The following is a 16,000-nucleotide window of genomic DNA, read 5'->3' as shown; positions in this document are numbered from 1 at the left end:
ATTTCTGTTATCCCATTTATTATGATCCACTTTATCTTATTCACTCATAATTTGTCTTGCAGGATCTTTGGGGAGCAAATCCTATTCTGAACATCTTTATGTTCCCCAAAGCATCTGACATGGTGCCTATCCACTTTGGGTACTTAACTGGCATTTATTTGATAGAATTTTCTAAAGCTCTGCTGTAAATATTAATTATACATTTTGATAATCTGAACAGTGACATGGGTTTCAGTTTCTTTGAAATTCATTTAGTTCCTAATTTTTAAAAAAATCCAAGAGTGAACACACTGCAGAACTAACCTTGCACTGCACATTAATGGTTTTTGACAAATTGAATAATTGGTGATTAAATATTTACTTGAAGAAAAAATACATTATTTAATTTTAATGTTTTCAGGCTACAGTTCATTTCTGTGACATCCAAATTGATGGTTTTAATAAGGTTTATATTAAGGTTCTTAATACCAACTGTCTGGCCAAGTGTGAAAACCACCTCAAATACTGTTAGAAGTACATGATCCTTATACATGGGTATCCTTAATCACATACCAGGTATAGTACTTTTACACTTTAAAGGGGAACAGTACTTTTACACTTTAAAGGGGAATACCAACATGGTTGTCTGTCACCAGAGAAAGACTAGCTTTCTAGAAAGACTGAGGCAATACTTGAATGACTTTGAAAACTAATGTTGTCCAGTCATTATAGCAGAAGATACGCAATCTCCATTACAGACACCAGCTGCACCTTCATCTCAGGAACAGGGTTAAAGGTCTCAGCAGCCGGGTGAGCCTTCCTGAGTTCCTTGGTCTATGCCTCCATTCCTAACCAGTACTCAGTCCCACCCTCCCAGAGTTGCTGAGAGGCGAGTGTTTCTTTACCAAGATTAATAACTTTAATCAAGTTGCAGTCAGCTTGACCTAGGGATTATTTTGCTTTATTTAATGTTAACACTAGTGAAATTATCTTGTGTGAGTGCTAAGTTGCTCCAGTTACATCCCACTCTTTGTGACTCTATGGACTGTAGCCCGCCATGCTCCTCTGCAAATGGGATTCTCCAGGCAAGAATACTGGAGTGGGTTGCTATGCCCTCCACCAGGGAATCTTCCCCACCCAGGGATCAAACCCCACTGTCTCTTTTGTCTCCTGCATTGGCAGGTGGGTTCTTTACCAGTGGCACCACCTGGGAGATTTATCTTACCATTGGCAAATAAAGGAATCGTATTTCCAGTTTCAGAGAATGATTATAGCTTTCAAATTACATCCTGCTTAAGACAAAACAAAACAAACAAACAAAAAAACCCCTCTTTCTGCCAGTAAAAAGTCTGCTATGGAAGCTGTGCTAGCAGTGTTCATCAGATAATGTCCAAAACACAGTGGCTGCAATATTCCTCCAGTAATTTACCCTTGTGAACACTATTTAGTCACATGCCACCTTGTGCCAGGTATTAAATGTTACTGTGGCTATATAACAAGACCAAGACAGAAAAAGTCTGTCCTAAAATAAGACTTTATTATTATTATTTTTAATACACTTATTTACTGCCTATCATCTGCATATGTGCTCTGGTTAGTCGCTCAGTCATGTCTGACTCTTTGCGACCCCATGGACTGTAGCCCGCCAGGCTCCTCTGTCCATGGGGATTCTCCAGGCAAGAATACTGGAGTGGGTTCCCATGCCTTCCTCCAGGGGATCTTCCCAACGCAGGGATCGAACCCTGGTCTCCTGCATTGGCAGCTGGATTCTTTACCACTAAGCCACCAGGAAAGCCCCAACCCTTTATTCATTTATTTATCTTTGGCTGCACGGGGTCTTTTGGCGGTGAGGTCTTTCTCTAGTTGCCGGTATGTGGGCTTTTCATTACAGTGGCTTCTCTAGTTGCAGAGTACAGGCTTCAGGTACACAGGCTTCACAAGTCACGTCACACGGGCCCTAAGCACATGGGTTTCAGTAGTTGTGGAGCACCTGCTTAGTTGCTCCGAGGTATGTGAGATCTTTCTGAACCAGGGATCGAACCCATGTCCCCCGCATTAGCAGGTGTATTTTTAATCAAGGGACCACTGGGGAAGTCCCCATGAACCTGTAAATATTAAAGTTTTCAGTTCAGTCAGTTCAGTTCAGTCGCTCAGTCATGTCTGACTCTTTGTGACCCCATGAATCGCAGTACGCCAGGCCTCCCTGTCCATCACCAACTCCTGGAGTTCACTCAAATTCATGTCCATCGAGTCAGTGATGCCATCCAGCCATCTCATCCTCTGTTGTTCCCTTCTCCTCCTGCCCCCAATCCCTCCCAGAATCAGAGTCTTTTCCAATGAGTCAACTCTTCGCATGAGGTGGCCAAAGTACTGGAGTTTCAGCTTTAGCATCATTCCTTCCAAAGAACACCCAGAGCTGATCTCCTTCAGAATGGACTGGTTGGATCTCCTTGCAGTCCAAGGGACTCTCAAGAGTCTTCTCCAACACCACAGTTCAAAACCATCAATTCTTCGGTGCTCAGCTTTCTTCACAGTCCAACTCTCACATCCATACATGACCACAGGAAAAACCATAGCCTTGACTAGACGGACTTTTGTTGGCAAAGTAATGTCTCTGCTTTTGAATATGCTATCTAGGTTGGTCATAACTTTCCTTCCAAGGAGTAAGTGTCTTTTAATTTCATGGCTGATTTTGGAGCCCCAAAAAACAAAGTCTGACACTGTTTCCACTGTTTCCCCATCTATTTCCCATGAAGTGATGGGACCAGATGCCATGATCTTCGTTTTCTGAATGTTGAGCTTTAAGCCAACTTTTTCACTCTCCACTTTCACCTTCATCAAGAGGCTTTTGAGTTCCTCTTCACTTTCTGCCATAAGGGTGGTGTCATCTGCATATCTGAGGTTACAGATATTTCTCGCGGCAATCTTGATTCCAGCTTGTGCTTCTTCCAGCCCTGTGTTTCTCAAGATGTACTCTGCATAGAAGTTAAATAAGCAGGGTGACAATATACAGCCTTGACATACTCCTTTTCCTATTTGGAACCAGTCTGTTGTTCCATGTCCAGTTCTAACTGTTGCTTCCTGACCTGCATGTAAGTTTCTTAAGAGGCAGGTGAGGTGGTCTGGTATTCCCATCTCTTTCAGAATTTTCCACAGTTGATTGTGATCCACACAGTCAAAGGCTTTGGCATAGTCAATAAAGCAGAAATAGATGTGTTTCTGGAACTGTCTTGCTTTTTCAATGATCCAGCGGGTGTTGGCCAGAGAAGGCAATGGCAACCCACTCCAGTACTCTTGCCTGGAAAATTCCATGAATGGAGGAGCCTGGTGGGCTACAGTCCATGGGGTCGCCAAGAGTTGGATACGACTGAGCAACTGACTTCACTTTCACTTTTCACTTTCATGCATTGGAGAAGGAAATGGAAACCCACTCCAGTGTTTTTGCCTGGAGAATCCCAGGGATGGCGGAGCCTGGTGGGCTGCCGTCTATGGGGTCGCACAGAGTCGGACACAACTGAAGCGACTTAGTAGCAGCAGCAGCAGCAGAAGCAGATGTTGGCAATTTGATCTCTGGTTCCTCTTCCTTTTCTAAAACCAGCTTGAACATCTGGAAGTTCACGGTTCAAATATTGCTGAAGCCTGGCTTGGAGAATTTTGAGTATTACTGTACTAGCGTGTGAGTTGAGTGCAATTGTGTGGTAGTTTGAGCATTCTTTGGCATTGTCTTCTTTGGGATTGGAATGAAAACTGACCTTTTCCAGTCCTGTGGCCACTGCTGAGTTGTCCAAATTTGCTGGCATATTGAGTGCAGCACTTGCACAGCATCATCTTTCAGGATTTGAAATAGCTCAACTGGACTTCCATCATCTCCACTAGCTTTGTTCGTAGTGATGCTTTCTAAGGCCCACTTGACTTCACATTCTAGGATGTGTGGCTCTAGGTGAGTGATCACACCATTGTGATTATCTCGGTTGTGAAGATCTTTTTTGTACAGTTCTTCTGTGTATTCTTGCCACCTCTTCTTAATATCTACTGCTTCTGTTAGGTCCATACCATTTCTGCCCTTTATTGTGCCCATCTTTGCATGAAATGTTCCCTTGGTATCTCTAATTTTCTTGAAGAGATCTCTAGTCTTTCCCATTCTGTTGTTTTCCTCTATTTCTTTGCAGTGGTCGCTGAGGAAGGCTTTCTTATCTCTTCTTGCTATTCTTTGGAACTCTGCATTCAGATGTTTATATCTTTCCTTTTCTCCTTTGCTTTTCACTTCTCTTCTTTTCACAGCTATTGTAGGGCCTCCTCAGACAGCCATTTTGCTTTTTTGCATTTCTTTTCCATGGGATGGTCTTGATCCCTGTCTCCTGTACAATGTCACGAACCTCATTCCATAGTTCATCAGGCACTCTATCAGATCTAGGCCCTTAAATCTATTTCTCACTTCCACTGTATAATTATACAGGATTTGATTTAGGTCGTACCTGAATGGTCTAGTGGTTTTCCCTACTTTCTTCAATTTCAGTCTGAATTTGGCAATAAGGAGTTCATGATCTGAGTCACAGTCAGCTCCTGGTTTTGTTTTTGCTGACTGTATAGAGCTTCTCCATCTTTGGCTGCAAAGAATATAATCAATCTGATTTTGATGTTGACCATCTGGTGATGTCCATGTGTAGGGTCTTCTCTTGTGTTGTTGGAAGAGGGTGTTTGTTATGACCAGTGCGTTCTCATGGTAAAACTCTATTAGCCTTTGCCCTGCTTCATTCCGTATTCCAAGGCCAAATTTGCCTGTTACTCCAGTTGTTTCTCGACTTCCTACTTTTTAATTCCAGTCCCCTATAATGAAAAGGACATCTTTTTTGGGTGTTAGTTCTACAAGGTCTTGTAGGTCTTCATAGAACCGTTCAACTTCAGCTTCTTCAGCGTTACTGGTTGGGGCATAGACTTGGATTACTGTGTGGTTTGCCTTGGAAATGAACAGATATCATTCTGTTGTTTTTGAGATTTCATCCAAGTACTGCAGTTCATACTCTTTTGTTGACCATAATGGCTACTCCATTTCTTCTGAGGGATTCCTGCCCGCAGTAGTACATATAATGGTCATTGAGTTAAATTCACCCATTCCAGTGAACCCATTTAGTCCACTGATTCCTAGAATGTAGATGTTCACTCTTGCCATCTCTTGTTTGACCACGTCCAATTTGCCTTGATTCATGGACCTGACATTCCAGGTTCCTATGCAGTATTGCTCTTTACAGCATCAGACTTTGCTTCTATCACCAGTCATATCCACAGCTGGGTATTGTTTTTGCTTTGGCTCCATCCCTTCATTCTTTCTGGAGTTATTTCTCCACTGATATCCAGTAGCATATTGGGCACCTACTGACCTGGGGAGTTCCTCTTTCAGTATCCTATCATTTTGCCTTTTCATACGGTTCATGGGGTTCTCAAGGCAAGAAAAGTGAAGTGGTTTGCCATTCCCTTCTCCAGTGGACCACATTCTGTCAGACCTCTCCACCATGACCCGCCTGTCTTGGGTGGCCCCACATGGCATGGCTTAGTTTCATTGCGTTAGACAAGGCTGTGGTCCATGTAATTAGATTGACTAGTTTTCTGTGATTATGGTTTCTGTGTGTCTGCTCTCTGATGCCTTCTCGCAACACCTACCGTCTTACTTGGGTTTCTCTTACCTTGGACGTGGGGTATCTCTTTACAGGTACTCCAGCAAAGCACAGCCGCTGCTCTGCTTTGATCTTAAGATTAAAGTTTTATCTGGCCCCAAACGCCAAGTAAGAATATTTCCCATTGAAAATATAGAATATTTAAGATTCCAGGTTTCATGAATGACAACATTTATTTAATGTTAACAGTGAGGTGACATTTTATAAACTCACTTTATTCTGTAAATTAAGGCCAGGGAATCTGAGTAACAATGGAAATTGCAAGCAATTTGGTGTGTCCATTGTTCTGGAAAGGGGGCTCTTTCATCAGCTGTTCAAATAAAGTATTAGGGCTTAGTGATAAACAGGGGGAATGTTGAAACCAGTTTTCCCAGGTTTGAAGCCCAGCTTTATTACCTCTTAGAAATGTGACCTTGGGCAGTTTAACTTCTCTCTGTTTTTTGTTGTTTTTTTTTTTGCCTTTTTCTTCTAGGTTAGTTAAGTAAAGCAGTGGGGGTGGAGAAGAAACAAAAAAATCTGCAACTGGTTGTGATCAATGAATTGTAAACAGCATTGCACTCTTGCCCTCTGATCAGCCAACCTCTCTTTACTTTGGTTTTCTCATCAGTAAACAAGGATGATGACAGACACTAGCTTACAGAGATCTTTCTCCAGGGTACTAATCTTGCTTTATAAAGATATACTTGATTATCATTTGTCCTACCCTCTAAGCCAAGGGTCCCCAAACTCTGGACCAAGGATCAGTATCCCCTGTCAGACCAGCAATGTCATTAGATTAGAAATAATGTGTACAATAAATGTAATAAGCTTGAACCACCCTGAAACTATCCCCTGCCAGCTGGGCCATTGAAAAATTGTCTTCCACAAAACTGGTTGTTGTTGTTGTTCAGTCGCCAAGTCATGTCCAACTCTTTGCGGCCCCATGGACTGCAGCACGCCAGGCTCCCCTGTCCTTCACCATCTCCTGGAGTTTGCTCAGACTCATGTCTACTGAGTTGATGATATCATCCAACCATCTCATTTTACACAGCTGTCCTTTATTTTCAAATTCTCTCAAGTGCTGTTTCTTCCCATTAGTTTCTCTCTACAAAAATGGCCTTAACTTGGCACATACTTTCTCTTTAGAACTCAGCTTCTCCTTTGAAATCTTCCCCCAACACCCTTGGGGTTCTGAGTTTCTTTGGTACACTACATGTGATTTTTTTTTTTTCTGTTAAATTATTATTCTTAGTCAGATTGTGAGTTCTTCCTCTTAAGAGAAAGGTGGGGATGTGATGTAGCTTGTCTGTCTTTGCATTCCGAGCGTGTAGTCTAAAGTCTGACACATAGTGTGTGCTTAATAAATGTTTATTGTCAAAAAGTGACAATTAACATGCATGTATGTACTTCAGAGTTTCCCAGCACGTTCACACGATCCTACTACTAATCCCTACAACAACCTTGTAAAATAGTAATTATCACCACCCTATCATTTCCTTTCTTATCAAGTGTAGAGTGGAGCCTGAGATTATGTTGCCCAAAGCCAGTTAACAGTAAAGCGTGACTAGTACCTGCTCTTCCAGACTTCAAGTACCAGCCTCTTGACATCATATTAATACATTTTGAAGTCAGCGCCAACTTCGTACCAGGATTTAAATTTGGGGAGACTACTGGTGGCCACACTTTCAGACGCTGGACTGAGACGCGCAAAACCTCAGAGGGTCACCTGGGATCCTGAACTACATCTCCCAGAAATCCCGGGGGGGGGGGGTGGGGGAGGGAGGCGACAAAGCCTCATGTGAGTGGTTGAATCGGTCAGCCAATAGAGTCGCTACGGGCTCCTATAGACCAATCGCGGGCCCGAAGGGGCGGGACCTCCCACTGCGAGCCCGGATTGCGCGCAGAATAACAGTTTTCGGAGTTACCCAAACCCACGGGGGACTGCGAGCAGTGGCCCGCGCCTCGGTCGCCACGTCGTCCTCCTCTTCGGGTCAGGCCCGCGTCCTCCTGTCGACTCGGTCTCCGGTCGCGCTGGTTTAGCCGCCAGGCCTTTGCCGAGGACAGGCCAGGTGACCGAGAAGAAAGCACGTGTCTGAGCAGCGGTCTGGGCCGGGCGCCTCCTGTCAGCGCCGCGCGGCGCTCTGGCCCTGACGGAAGCCCCGCTGTCGGGTCTGGTTGCGGGGAGGCCCCTCAGTGTCCTTGGGACCCCGACCTTCTGTGAACTACTGGCCCGGCGCTGGCTGGCGTGGCTCTGGGCCGTCACGTGTGGAGGGTGCGTCTTTTCTGCCGCGTCCCCCGGCCGGAGGAGGAGAAAGAAGACTCCGGAGCATGGCCCCCACGCTCCAGGACCTGACGCCATCTGGTAACGCAGCGACCCGCTCTCCGCGCTTCGGTGCTTTAATACCTCCTAATCTCTAGGGTGATTCAGTTACCACCCGGAGACACCTTGTTAGCTTTCCCTGGGGGCGGGCGGCGCCTCTGAACGTGCGAACCCTGAGGTCCCGTGTTTTCTCGCTGCCTGCGTTCCTTCTCTCCCCGACCCACCCGGCTTCCTCTCAAGGTAGACAAACCATCAAATCCATAAAGCACGCCCCGACACGTGCCCCCGAAACATATTCTGAGCGCCAGGGTAACTAAACTTTTCAATTTGATGTACCGTATTCCGTCCGGGCCTTATAGAAGTTTTGCATGATTGAACGTTCTTATTCAATATGTTTATTGAGCATCTAAGCCAAAGAAGGTTCAGGTGCTGAGAAATAAGGAAGCCCAGAAAGCTATTTAAAACTGCATTGAACTTTTATTTTCCACTTCGAGGTAACAACAGTAGTTCTGTCAACTCTAGTGTGTGTAAAATCACTATGTTAGAATAGATTAGTGGGTACTCAGTAGGTTGGGATAAGGGATAATAATTCCAGGTGATTTTGATGTTGGTGACTCTCACATTAACAATGAGGAAAAAGAAAACTAACACAATAATTAAGTATATCAATATTTTCAGTTTTAAAATGAGCTCTAGGTCTTTAATGCCCTCCCTGATTGTAATTTGTGAACAAATACACCTATTAAAACTTGTGAGGTATGAAGTAGCAAGTGAAGAAACAAGAGAATCAGTAACAAGGACATAACAGTAGATGTGACAGATAAGGATCTTCAGCTCAGGAATTCCATAACTGAAATTTTTCAGAGGTAAGCTAGTGACCCTTTGATTCTAAGGTCCTGATAAATGGGACCATTAGAATTATTCATGAAACAGGTGGATATGTGACTAAGAAACATTTTATCACTGTTGCTGTAAAGTGAGACCTATATCTCCCACAGGGATATCATTTATTTATTTGAACAGTATTTTTTACTGATGACTTCTGACCTTCCTTTTCCCATGTAATTTAAAAAAATGAAGTATGTGATTTCTTTTTTATCTGAATGTATCTGGAGCAAAAACCCCTGAAGATTTAGAATAGTTTAAATAGTGATCTTTTTACAGCAGATGAAAGGAAAATTGTTAAGTGTTTGAATCTAGCTCTGGAGAAGGAAATGGCAACCCACTCTAGTGTTCTTGCCTGGAGAATCCCAGGGACGGAGGAGCCTAGTGGGCTGCTGTCTATGTGGTCGCACAGAGTCGGACATGACTGAAGCGACGCAGCAGCAGCAGCAGCAGCAGCAGCAGGAGTTACATGTTTCTAATCCTTCCCGGTCTCATTAAAATCAAAGGAGAAATAGTATGCTATTTCAGAAGTGGAATATTGCACAAGCAAAGACATGTCTACAAAATGTAGCACGTTGGTGCAAACTAGAAGTTAGAGATTCAGAAATGAAGTGTCTTGCAAGGGACTTATGAGGAGAAGGGGACGACAGAAGATGAGGTGGCTGGATGGCATCACCGACTCGATGGACATGAGTTTGGGTGAACTCCGGGAGTTGGTGTTCCGGTCCCTCCCGGACAGGGAGGCCTGGCGTGCTGCGATTCATGGGGTCGCAAAGAGTCGGACATGACTGAGCGACTGAACTGAACTGAAGATAGTCTTTAATATAGTCAAGTCAGGAAAGTGCTGAGAAGTGTTGGGATCATTTGTTTATAATGCAAAATTCTTTTCCTTGCTCTGTGTTTTCCCCAGTTAGTGCAGTGGATGTGGGAGTCCTAAGTAAATCAGAGCTACATGGGATCATTCTGTCTATAGAGTAACTGTGTTCTTGACAGTAATTTATTACTTAAAATCATGTGTATTTGGGGTTTATTGGTTTATGCCATCATCTTGTCTTTAGGATGGTTCTTGTTTTAAAGAACCATTATTTAGGATGGTTCTTAAGGGTGATACTGACTTACCCATCTCAACATCTAATTGGTCCTTTAACCAGTTAATACCATGTTTGTTTACTCTTTGGAGCATTTACTATGAATCATGGTATCATTACTGGGAAATAAAACATTAATGGGTAGAAAAAAAATCACCCAAATAAGGTATATTGACTAGGTCCTTTCAAGCTGGGAAAAACATTGTGATCTCTTAGGCTTACTGGACAAGGACATTCCTTGTGTCTTTCTCTTTTAGACTGTGTTATTTATATATATCATCCCAGGTGGTACCTGCAATGCAGGAGATGCAGGAGACTCAGGTTCTATCCCTGGGTCGGGAAGATCCCTTGGAGAAGGGCATGGCAACCTACTCCAGTATTCTTGCCTGCGGAATCCTATGGACAGAGGAGCCTGGCAGGCTACAGTCCATAGAGTCGCAAAGAGTTGAACAGGACTAGAGCCGGAGAAGGCAATGGCACCCCACTCCAGTACTCTTGCCTGGAAAATCCCATGGACAGAGGAGCCTGGTAGGCTGCAGTCCATGAGGTTGCCAAGAGTCGGACATGACTGAGTGACTTCACTTTCACTTTTCACTTTCATGCATTGGAAAAGGAAATGGCAACCCACTCTGGTACTCTTGCCTGGAAAATCCCATGGACAGAGGAGCGTGGTAGGCTACAGTCCATGGGGTCGCAAAGAGTCAGACACGACTGAGTGACTTCACTAGTTAGCCGTTTCTGACTTCCTCACTCAATCAATAGAGCAATACAGTGGTAAATCTGGCTACCACTCAGTAGTATTCCACACACGAGCATCCTGCACATTTGACTTTGCCATTTCCCAGGGTTGTCTCCAATTTGCGACTTCTCTAATATCCTCTGATATGTTCTCTATGCATCAGTGGAGCCTTTGTTTGGGAAATACACTCAGGAGTGAGACTGTTGAGTTTTCCACATGCTTAATTTTATTGACTCCTGCTAGGTTGCTCTCCAGAATGACTGTATCTGTCTACATTCCAAAAAGCAAGGGTTCTGATTTTCTTTGGTATTATCCAATCTTCTAATTACTGCCCATCCATTGCATATATATTGGTTTTGTCTTGTTTTAATTCATGTCGCTCTGATGGCTTATAGTTGGAGCATCTCTTCATATATTGTTGAGTATTCAGTTTTTCCCTCCCTCGATTTGCCTATTCACATCTTTTGCCCATTTTTCTGTTTAATTTCTTATTGATTTGTAGGAGCTCCTGGTATGTTATAGATTTTAGTCTCTTTCAGGTTTTTTTTTTTTTTCCCCTTCCTTTGGCTGTGCTGTGTGGTTTGCAGGATCTTAATTCCCTGACCAGGGATCTAACCCTGGGCCCCAGCAGTGAAAGCGCAGAGTCCTAACCACTGGACCGCCAGGGAAGTCCCAGTACCTTTCAGTTTGACATTGCAGAATCTTCCTTCAGTTGATAATCTGTTTATTACTTTTGTCAGTGGTGACTTTCATTTGACAGAAATCCTTTGTTTTTATGTAATCAAATTTACTTAAAAAAAAAATTATAGGTTGAGCTATTTAAGTCTTTAGATGTCTTGCCATGTGCTAAGTGAGAAGATATTCTATATCTTACTTTCCTTATTTTATAATATCTTGTAGTATATAATAATATTTGATAGGTCAAGTAATCTCTTTCTACTTTTTTAAAGTTAAGTTAGTTCTTTTTGGGCTTTTAGTCTTGCACATAAATTACAGAGTTAAGTTGGTCAAGCTTCTTATTTAAAAAATTACATGTTTTGTTTAGAGTTTTTTAAAAAACCTTTTGTCTCTTATATATATGATAACTCTTAACAAGCTATCAGGATTTGTGTGGGGATGGGGTTGTTTTATGGTAAATGGTGAACTATCTTAAAGACTGAAAACAATTTATATTTCTGATTTGAAAAGTGAATACATTAGAGGCCTCTTGGGAAAATGCTTAGCCCTTTTTTGAAAATAGGCCAAGTAGGGGCACACTCCGCTGTCAGATTTGCAGTGAGTAGAGAAAGGCCAAACCAGCTCTGATGAAGGAGACCAGGGTGCACGGAGGGAGGGCATTTCTTTTGTTGTTATGTTAACTTTGCTTTCTTATTTCTATCTCCTTAAACTCTTGTGTACTTGGTCAGTGGAGGAGAAAGAAGTACAAAGACATGTAAATCATATGGTATTTACTGATCATTTTGGTTGATGGTGATGGTTTTAGTTGCTAAGTCCTGTCTGATTCTTGCAACCCCACGGACTGTAGCCCATCAGGATCCTCTGTCCATGGGATTTTTCAGGCAAGCATACTGGAGTGGGCTGCCATTTTCTTCTGCAGGGGATCTTCCTGACCCAGGGATTGAACCCCGGTCTCCTGCATTGCAGGTGGATTCTTGACCGACTGATCTACCTTCCTGATAAACTACTGGCCATTTTACTGATGCCAAAAGACATATTTCTTTGTAGAAAAAACTGGGATTTTTTTTTTCCTCAAAGGTTTGAATACTTTTTTATTTTTTAAGACTTTTTTTCAATGTGGACCATTTTTGTTTTTGTAATTTATTTTTTAATTTGAGAAGATTGTTTTACAATGTTGTGTTGATTTCTGCCATACAACAAGAATCAGCCATCAGTTCAGTTCAATAAAGTCACTCAGTCGTGTCCAACTCTTCGTGACTCCATGAATCGCAGCATACCAGGCCTCCCTGTCCATCACCAACTCCCGGGGATCACTCAGACTCTCGTCCATTGAGTCAGTGATGCCATCCAGCCATCTCATGCTTTGTCGTCCCCTTCTTCTCCTGCCCCCAATCCCTCCCAGCATGAGTCTTTTCCATTGAGTCAACTCTTCACATGAGGTGGCCAAAGTACTGGAGTTTCAGCTTCAGCATCATTCCTTCCAAAGAAATCCCAGGGCTGATCTCCTTCAGAATGGACTGGTTGGATCTCCTTGCAGTCCAAGGGACTCTCAAGAGTCTTCTCCAACACCACAGTTCAAAAGCATCAATTCTTCAGCGCTCAGCCTTCTTCACAGTCCAACTCTCACATCCATACATGATCACAGGAAAAACCATAGCCTTGACTAGATGGACCTTTGTTAGCAAAGTAATGTCTCTACTTTTTAATATGCTATCTAGGTTGGTCATAACTTTCCTTCCAAGGAGTAAGCGTCTTTTAATTTCATGGCTGCAGTCACCATCTGCAGTGATTTTGGAGCCCAGAAAAATGAAGTCTGACACTGTTTCCACTGTTTCCCCATCTATTTCCCATGAAGTGATGGGACCGGATGCCATGATCTTTGTTTTCTGAATGTTGAGCTTTAAGCCAACTTTTTCACTCTCCACTTTCACCTTCATCAAGAGGCTTTTGAGTTCCTCTTCACTTTCTGCCATAAGAGTGGTGTCATCTGCATATCTGAGGTTATTGATATTTCTCCTGGCAATCTTGATTCCAGCTTGTGCTTCTTCCAGTCCAGCGTTTCTCATGATGTACTCTGCATAGAAGTTAAATAAGCAAGATGACAATATACAGCCTTGACGTACTCCTTTTCCTATTTGGAACCAGTCTGTTGTTCCATGTCCAATTCTAACTGTTGCTTCCTGACCTGCATATAGGTTTCTCAAGAGGGAGGTCCGGTGGTCTGGTATTCCCATCTCTTTCAGAATTTTCCACAGTTTATTGTGATCCACACAGTCAAAGGCTTTGGCATAGTCAATAAAGCAGAAATAGATGTTTTTCTGGAACTCTTGCTTTTTCCATGATCCAGCGGATGTTGGCAATTTGATCTCTGGTTCCTCTGCCTTTTCTAAAACCAGCTTGAACATCAGGAAGTTCAGGGTTCACGTATTGCTGAAGCCTGGCTTGGAGAATTTTGAGCATTACTTTGCTAGTATGTGCTGCTGCTGCTAAGTCACTTCAGTCGTGTCCAACTCTGTGTGACCCCATAGACGGCAGCCCACCAGGCTCCCCTGTCCCTGGGATTCTCAAGGCATGAACACTGGAGTGGGTTGCCATTTCCTTCTCCAATGCATAAGAGTGAAAAGTGAAAGTGAAGTCGCTCAGTCGTGTCCGACTCTCAGCGACCCCATGGACTGTAGCCCACCAGGCTCCTCCATCCATGGGATTTTCCAGGCAAGAGTCCTGGAGTGGGATGCCATTGCCTTCTCTGTGCTAGTATGTGAGATGAGTGCAATTGTGCTGTAGTTTGAGCATTCTTTGGCATTGCCTTTCTTTGTGATTGGAATGAAGGCTGACGTTTTCCAGTCCTGTGGCTACTGCTGAGTTTTCCAAATTTGCTGGCGTATTGAGTGCAGCACTTTCACAGCATCATCTTTCAGGATTTGAAATAGCTCAACTGGAATTCCGTCACCTCCACTAGCTTTGTTCATAGTGATGCTTTCTAAGGCCCACTTGACTTCACATTCCAGGATGTCTGGCTCTAGGTCAGTGATCACATCATCATGATTATCTGGGTCATGAAGATCTTTTTTGTACAGTTCTTCTGTGTATTCTTGCCACCTCTTCTTAATATCTTCTGCTTCTGTTAGGTCCATACCATTTCTATTCTTTATTGAGCCCATCTTTGCATGAAATGTCCCCTTGGTATCTCTAATTTTCTTGAAGAGAGAATCAGCCATAATTATATGTATATCCTCTCCCTCTTAAAGCCCCCCTCCTGCCCCCTCCCCCACCCCTCTAAGTCATCACAGAGCGCCAGGCTGGGCTCCTTGTGTTATAAAGCAACTTCTGTTTTATACTTTATTGTTGTTCAGTCACCAAGTTGTGTCCAACTCTTTGCAACCCTGTGGACTGTAGCACGCCCGGCCTCCCTGTCCCTCACCATCTCCCGCAATTTGCACACGTTTATGTCCATTGAATTGGTGATACTGTATATATGTTGATGCTGCTTTCTCCATCCATTTGCTCTCTCCTTTTCCCACTGAGTCCACAAGTCCATTCTCTGTACCTGCATCTCCATTCTTTCCCTGCAGATAGGTTCATCAATCCTATTTTTCTAGAGTCCATATATGTGTTAAAAATGATATTTGTTTTTCTCTTTCTGACTTAACTTTACTCTGTTTTAATAGGTTCTAGCTTCATCCACCTCACTAGAACTGACTCAAATTCATTCTTTTTTATGGCTGAGAAATATCCCATTGTTATTTATGTACCACATCTTTATTCATCTGTGGATGGACACCTGGACTGATTCCATGTCCTGGCTATTGTAAATAGTGCAGCAATGAGCACTGGGGTACATGTGTCTCTTAGAATTGTGGTTTTTCTCAGGGTCTACGCACAGTAGTGGGATTGCTGGATCATATGGTAGTTTTATTCCTAGTTTTAAAAGGAATCTCCATACTGTTCTCCATAGTGCCTGCTTCAATTTACATTCCTACCAACAGTGGAGGAGGGTTCCCTTTTCTCTACATCCTCTGTAATTTTTATTGTTTGTAGATTTTTTTTGATGACGGCCATTCTGACTGGTGTAAGGCGATACCTCATTGTAGTTTTGATTTAGATTTTTCTAATAACTAATGATATTGGGCATCTTTTCATGTGTTTATTGGCCACCTGTATGTCTTCTTTGGAGAAATGCCTGTTCAGGTCTTTTGCTCATTTTTTGACTGGGCTGTTTGTTTTTCTGATATTATATTGAGCTGTATGAGCTGTTTATATATTTGGGAGATTAATCCTTGTCAGTTGTTTCATTTGCAGTTATTTTCTCCCATTCTCACTGTTGTCTTTTCATCTTGTTTATGGTTTCCTTTGCTGTGCAAAAGCCTTTAAGTTTAATTAGGCCCCATTTGTTTATTTTTATTTTTATTTTTATTACTCTCGGAGGTGAGTCAAAGAGGATCTTGCTGTGATTTATGTCCAAGAGTATACTGCGTATGTTTTTCTCAAAGAGGTTTACAGTTTCTGGGCTTACATTTATTTAAGTCTTTAATCCATTTTGAGTTTATTTTTGTGCATGGTGTTATGAAATGTGCTAGTTTTATTCTTTTACATGTAGCAGTCCAGTTTTCTCAGCACCACTTATTGAAGAGGCTGTCTTTTCTCCATTGTATATTCTTTT

General features: G+C 42.8%; 1 protein-coding gene across 6 annotated transcripts in view; it reads left to right on the top strand.

The window, feature by feature from the left end:
- Positions 1-7,277: 7,277 nt before the first annotated feature.
- MTR (5-methyltetrahydrofolate-homocysteine methyltransferase) overlaps positions 7,278-16,000 on the top strand; it is a 132,546-nt gene continuing 123,823 nt past the window's right edge. For 2 of the 6 annotated variants that reach the window (XM_086382787.1, XM_086382795.1), the window contains exon 1: positions 7,278-7,992. In XM_086382787.1, coding sequence (XP_086238913.1) covers positions 7,959-7,992 — 34 coding nt within the window. In that variant the 5' untranslated portion in view covers positions 7,278-7,958. The remainder of the gene's footprint in view (positions 7,993-16,000) is intronic. The other 4 variants (XM_086382788.1, XM_086382792.1, XM_086382793.1 and 1 more) reach the window with 4 other exon arrangements.

This window comes from Bos grunniens, chromosome 28, assembly GCF_055505025.1.
Source record: "Bos grunniens cultivar Pamir isolate PY7600 chromosome 28, Bosgru_T2T1.0, whole genome shotgun sequence".
Taxonomy (NCBI): domain Eukaryota; kingdom Metazoa; phylum Chordata; class Mammalia; order Artiodactyla; family Bovidae; genus Bos; species Bos grunniens.
The sequence above is the reverse complement of the archived record's forward strand: the minus strand, read 5'-3'. Positions and strand labels throughout refer to the sequence as shown.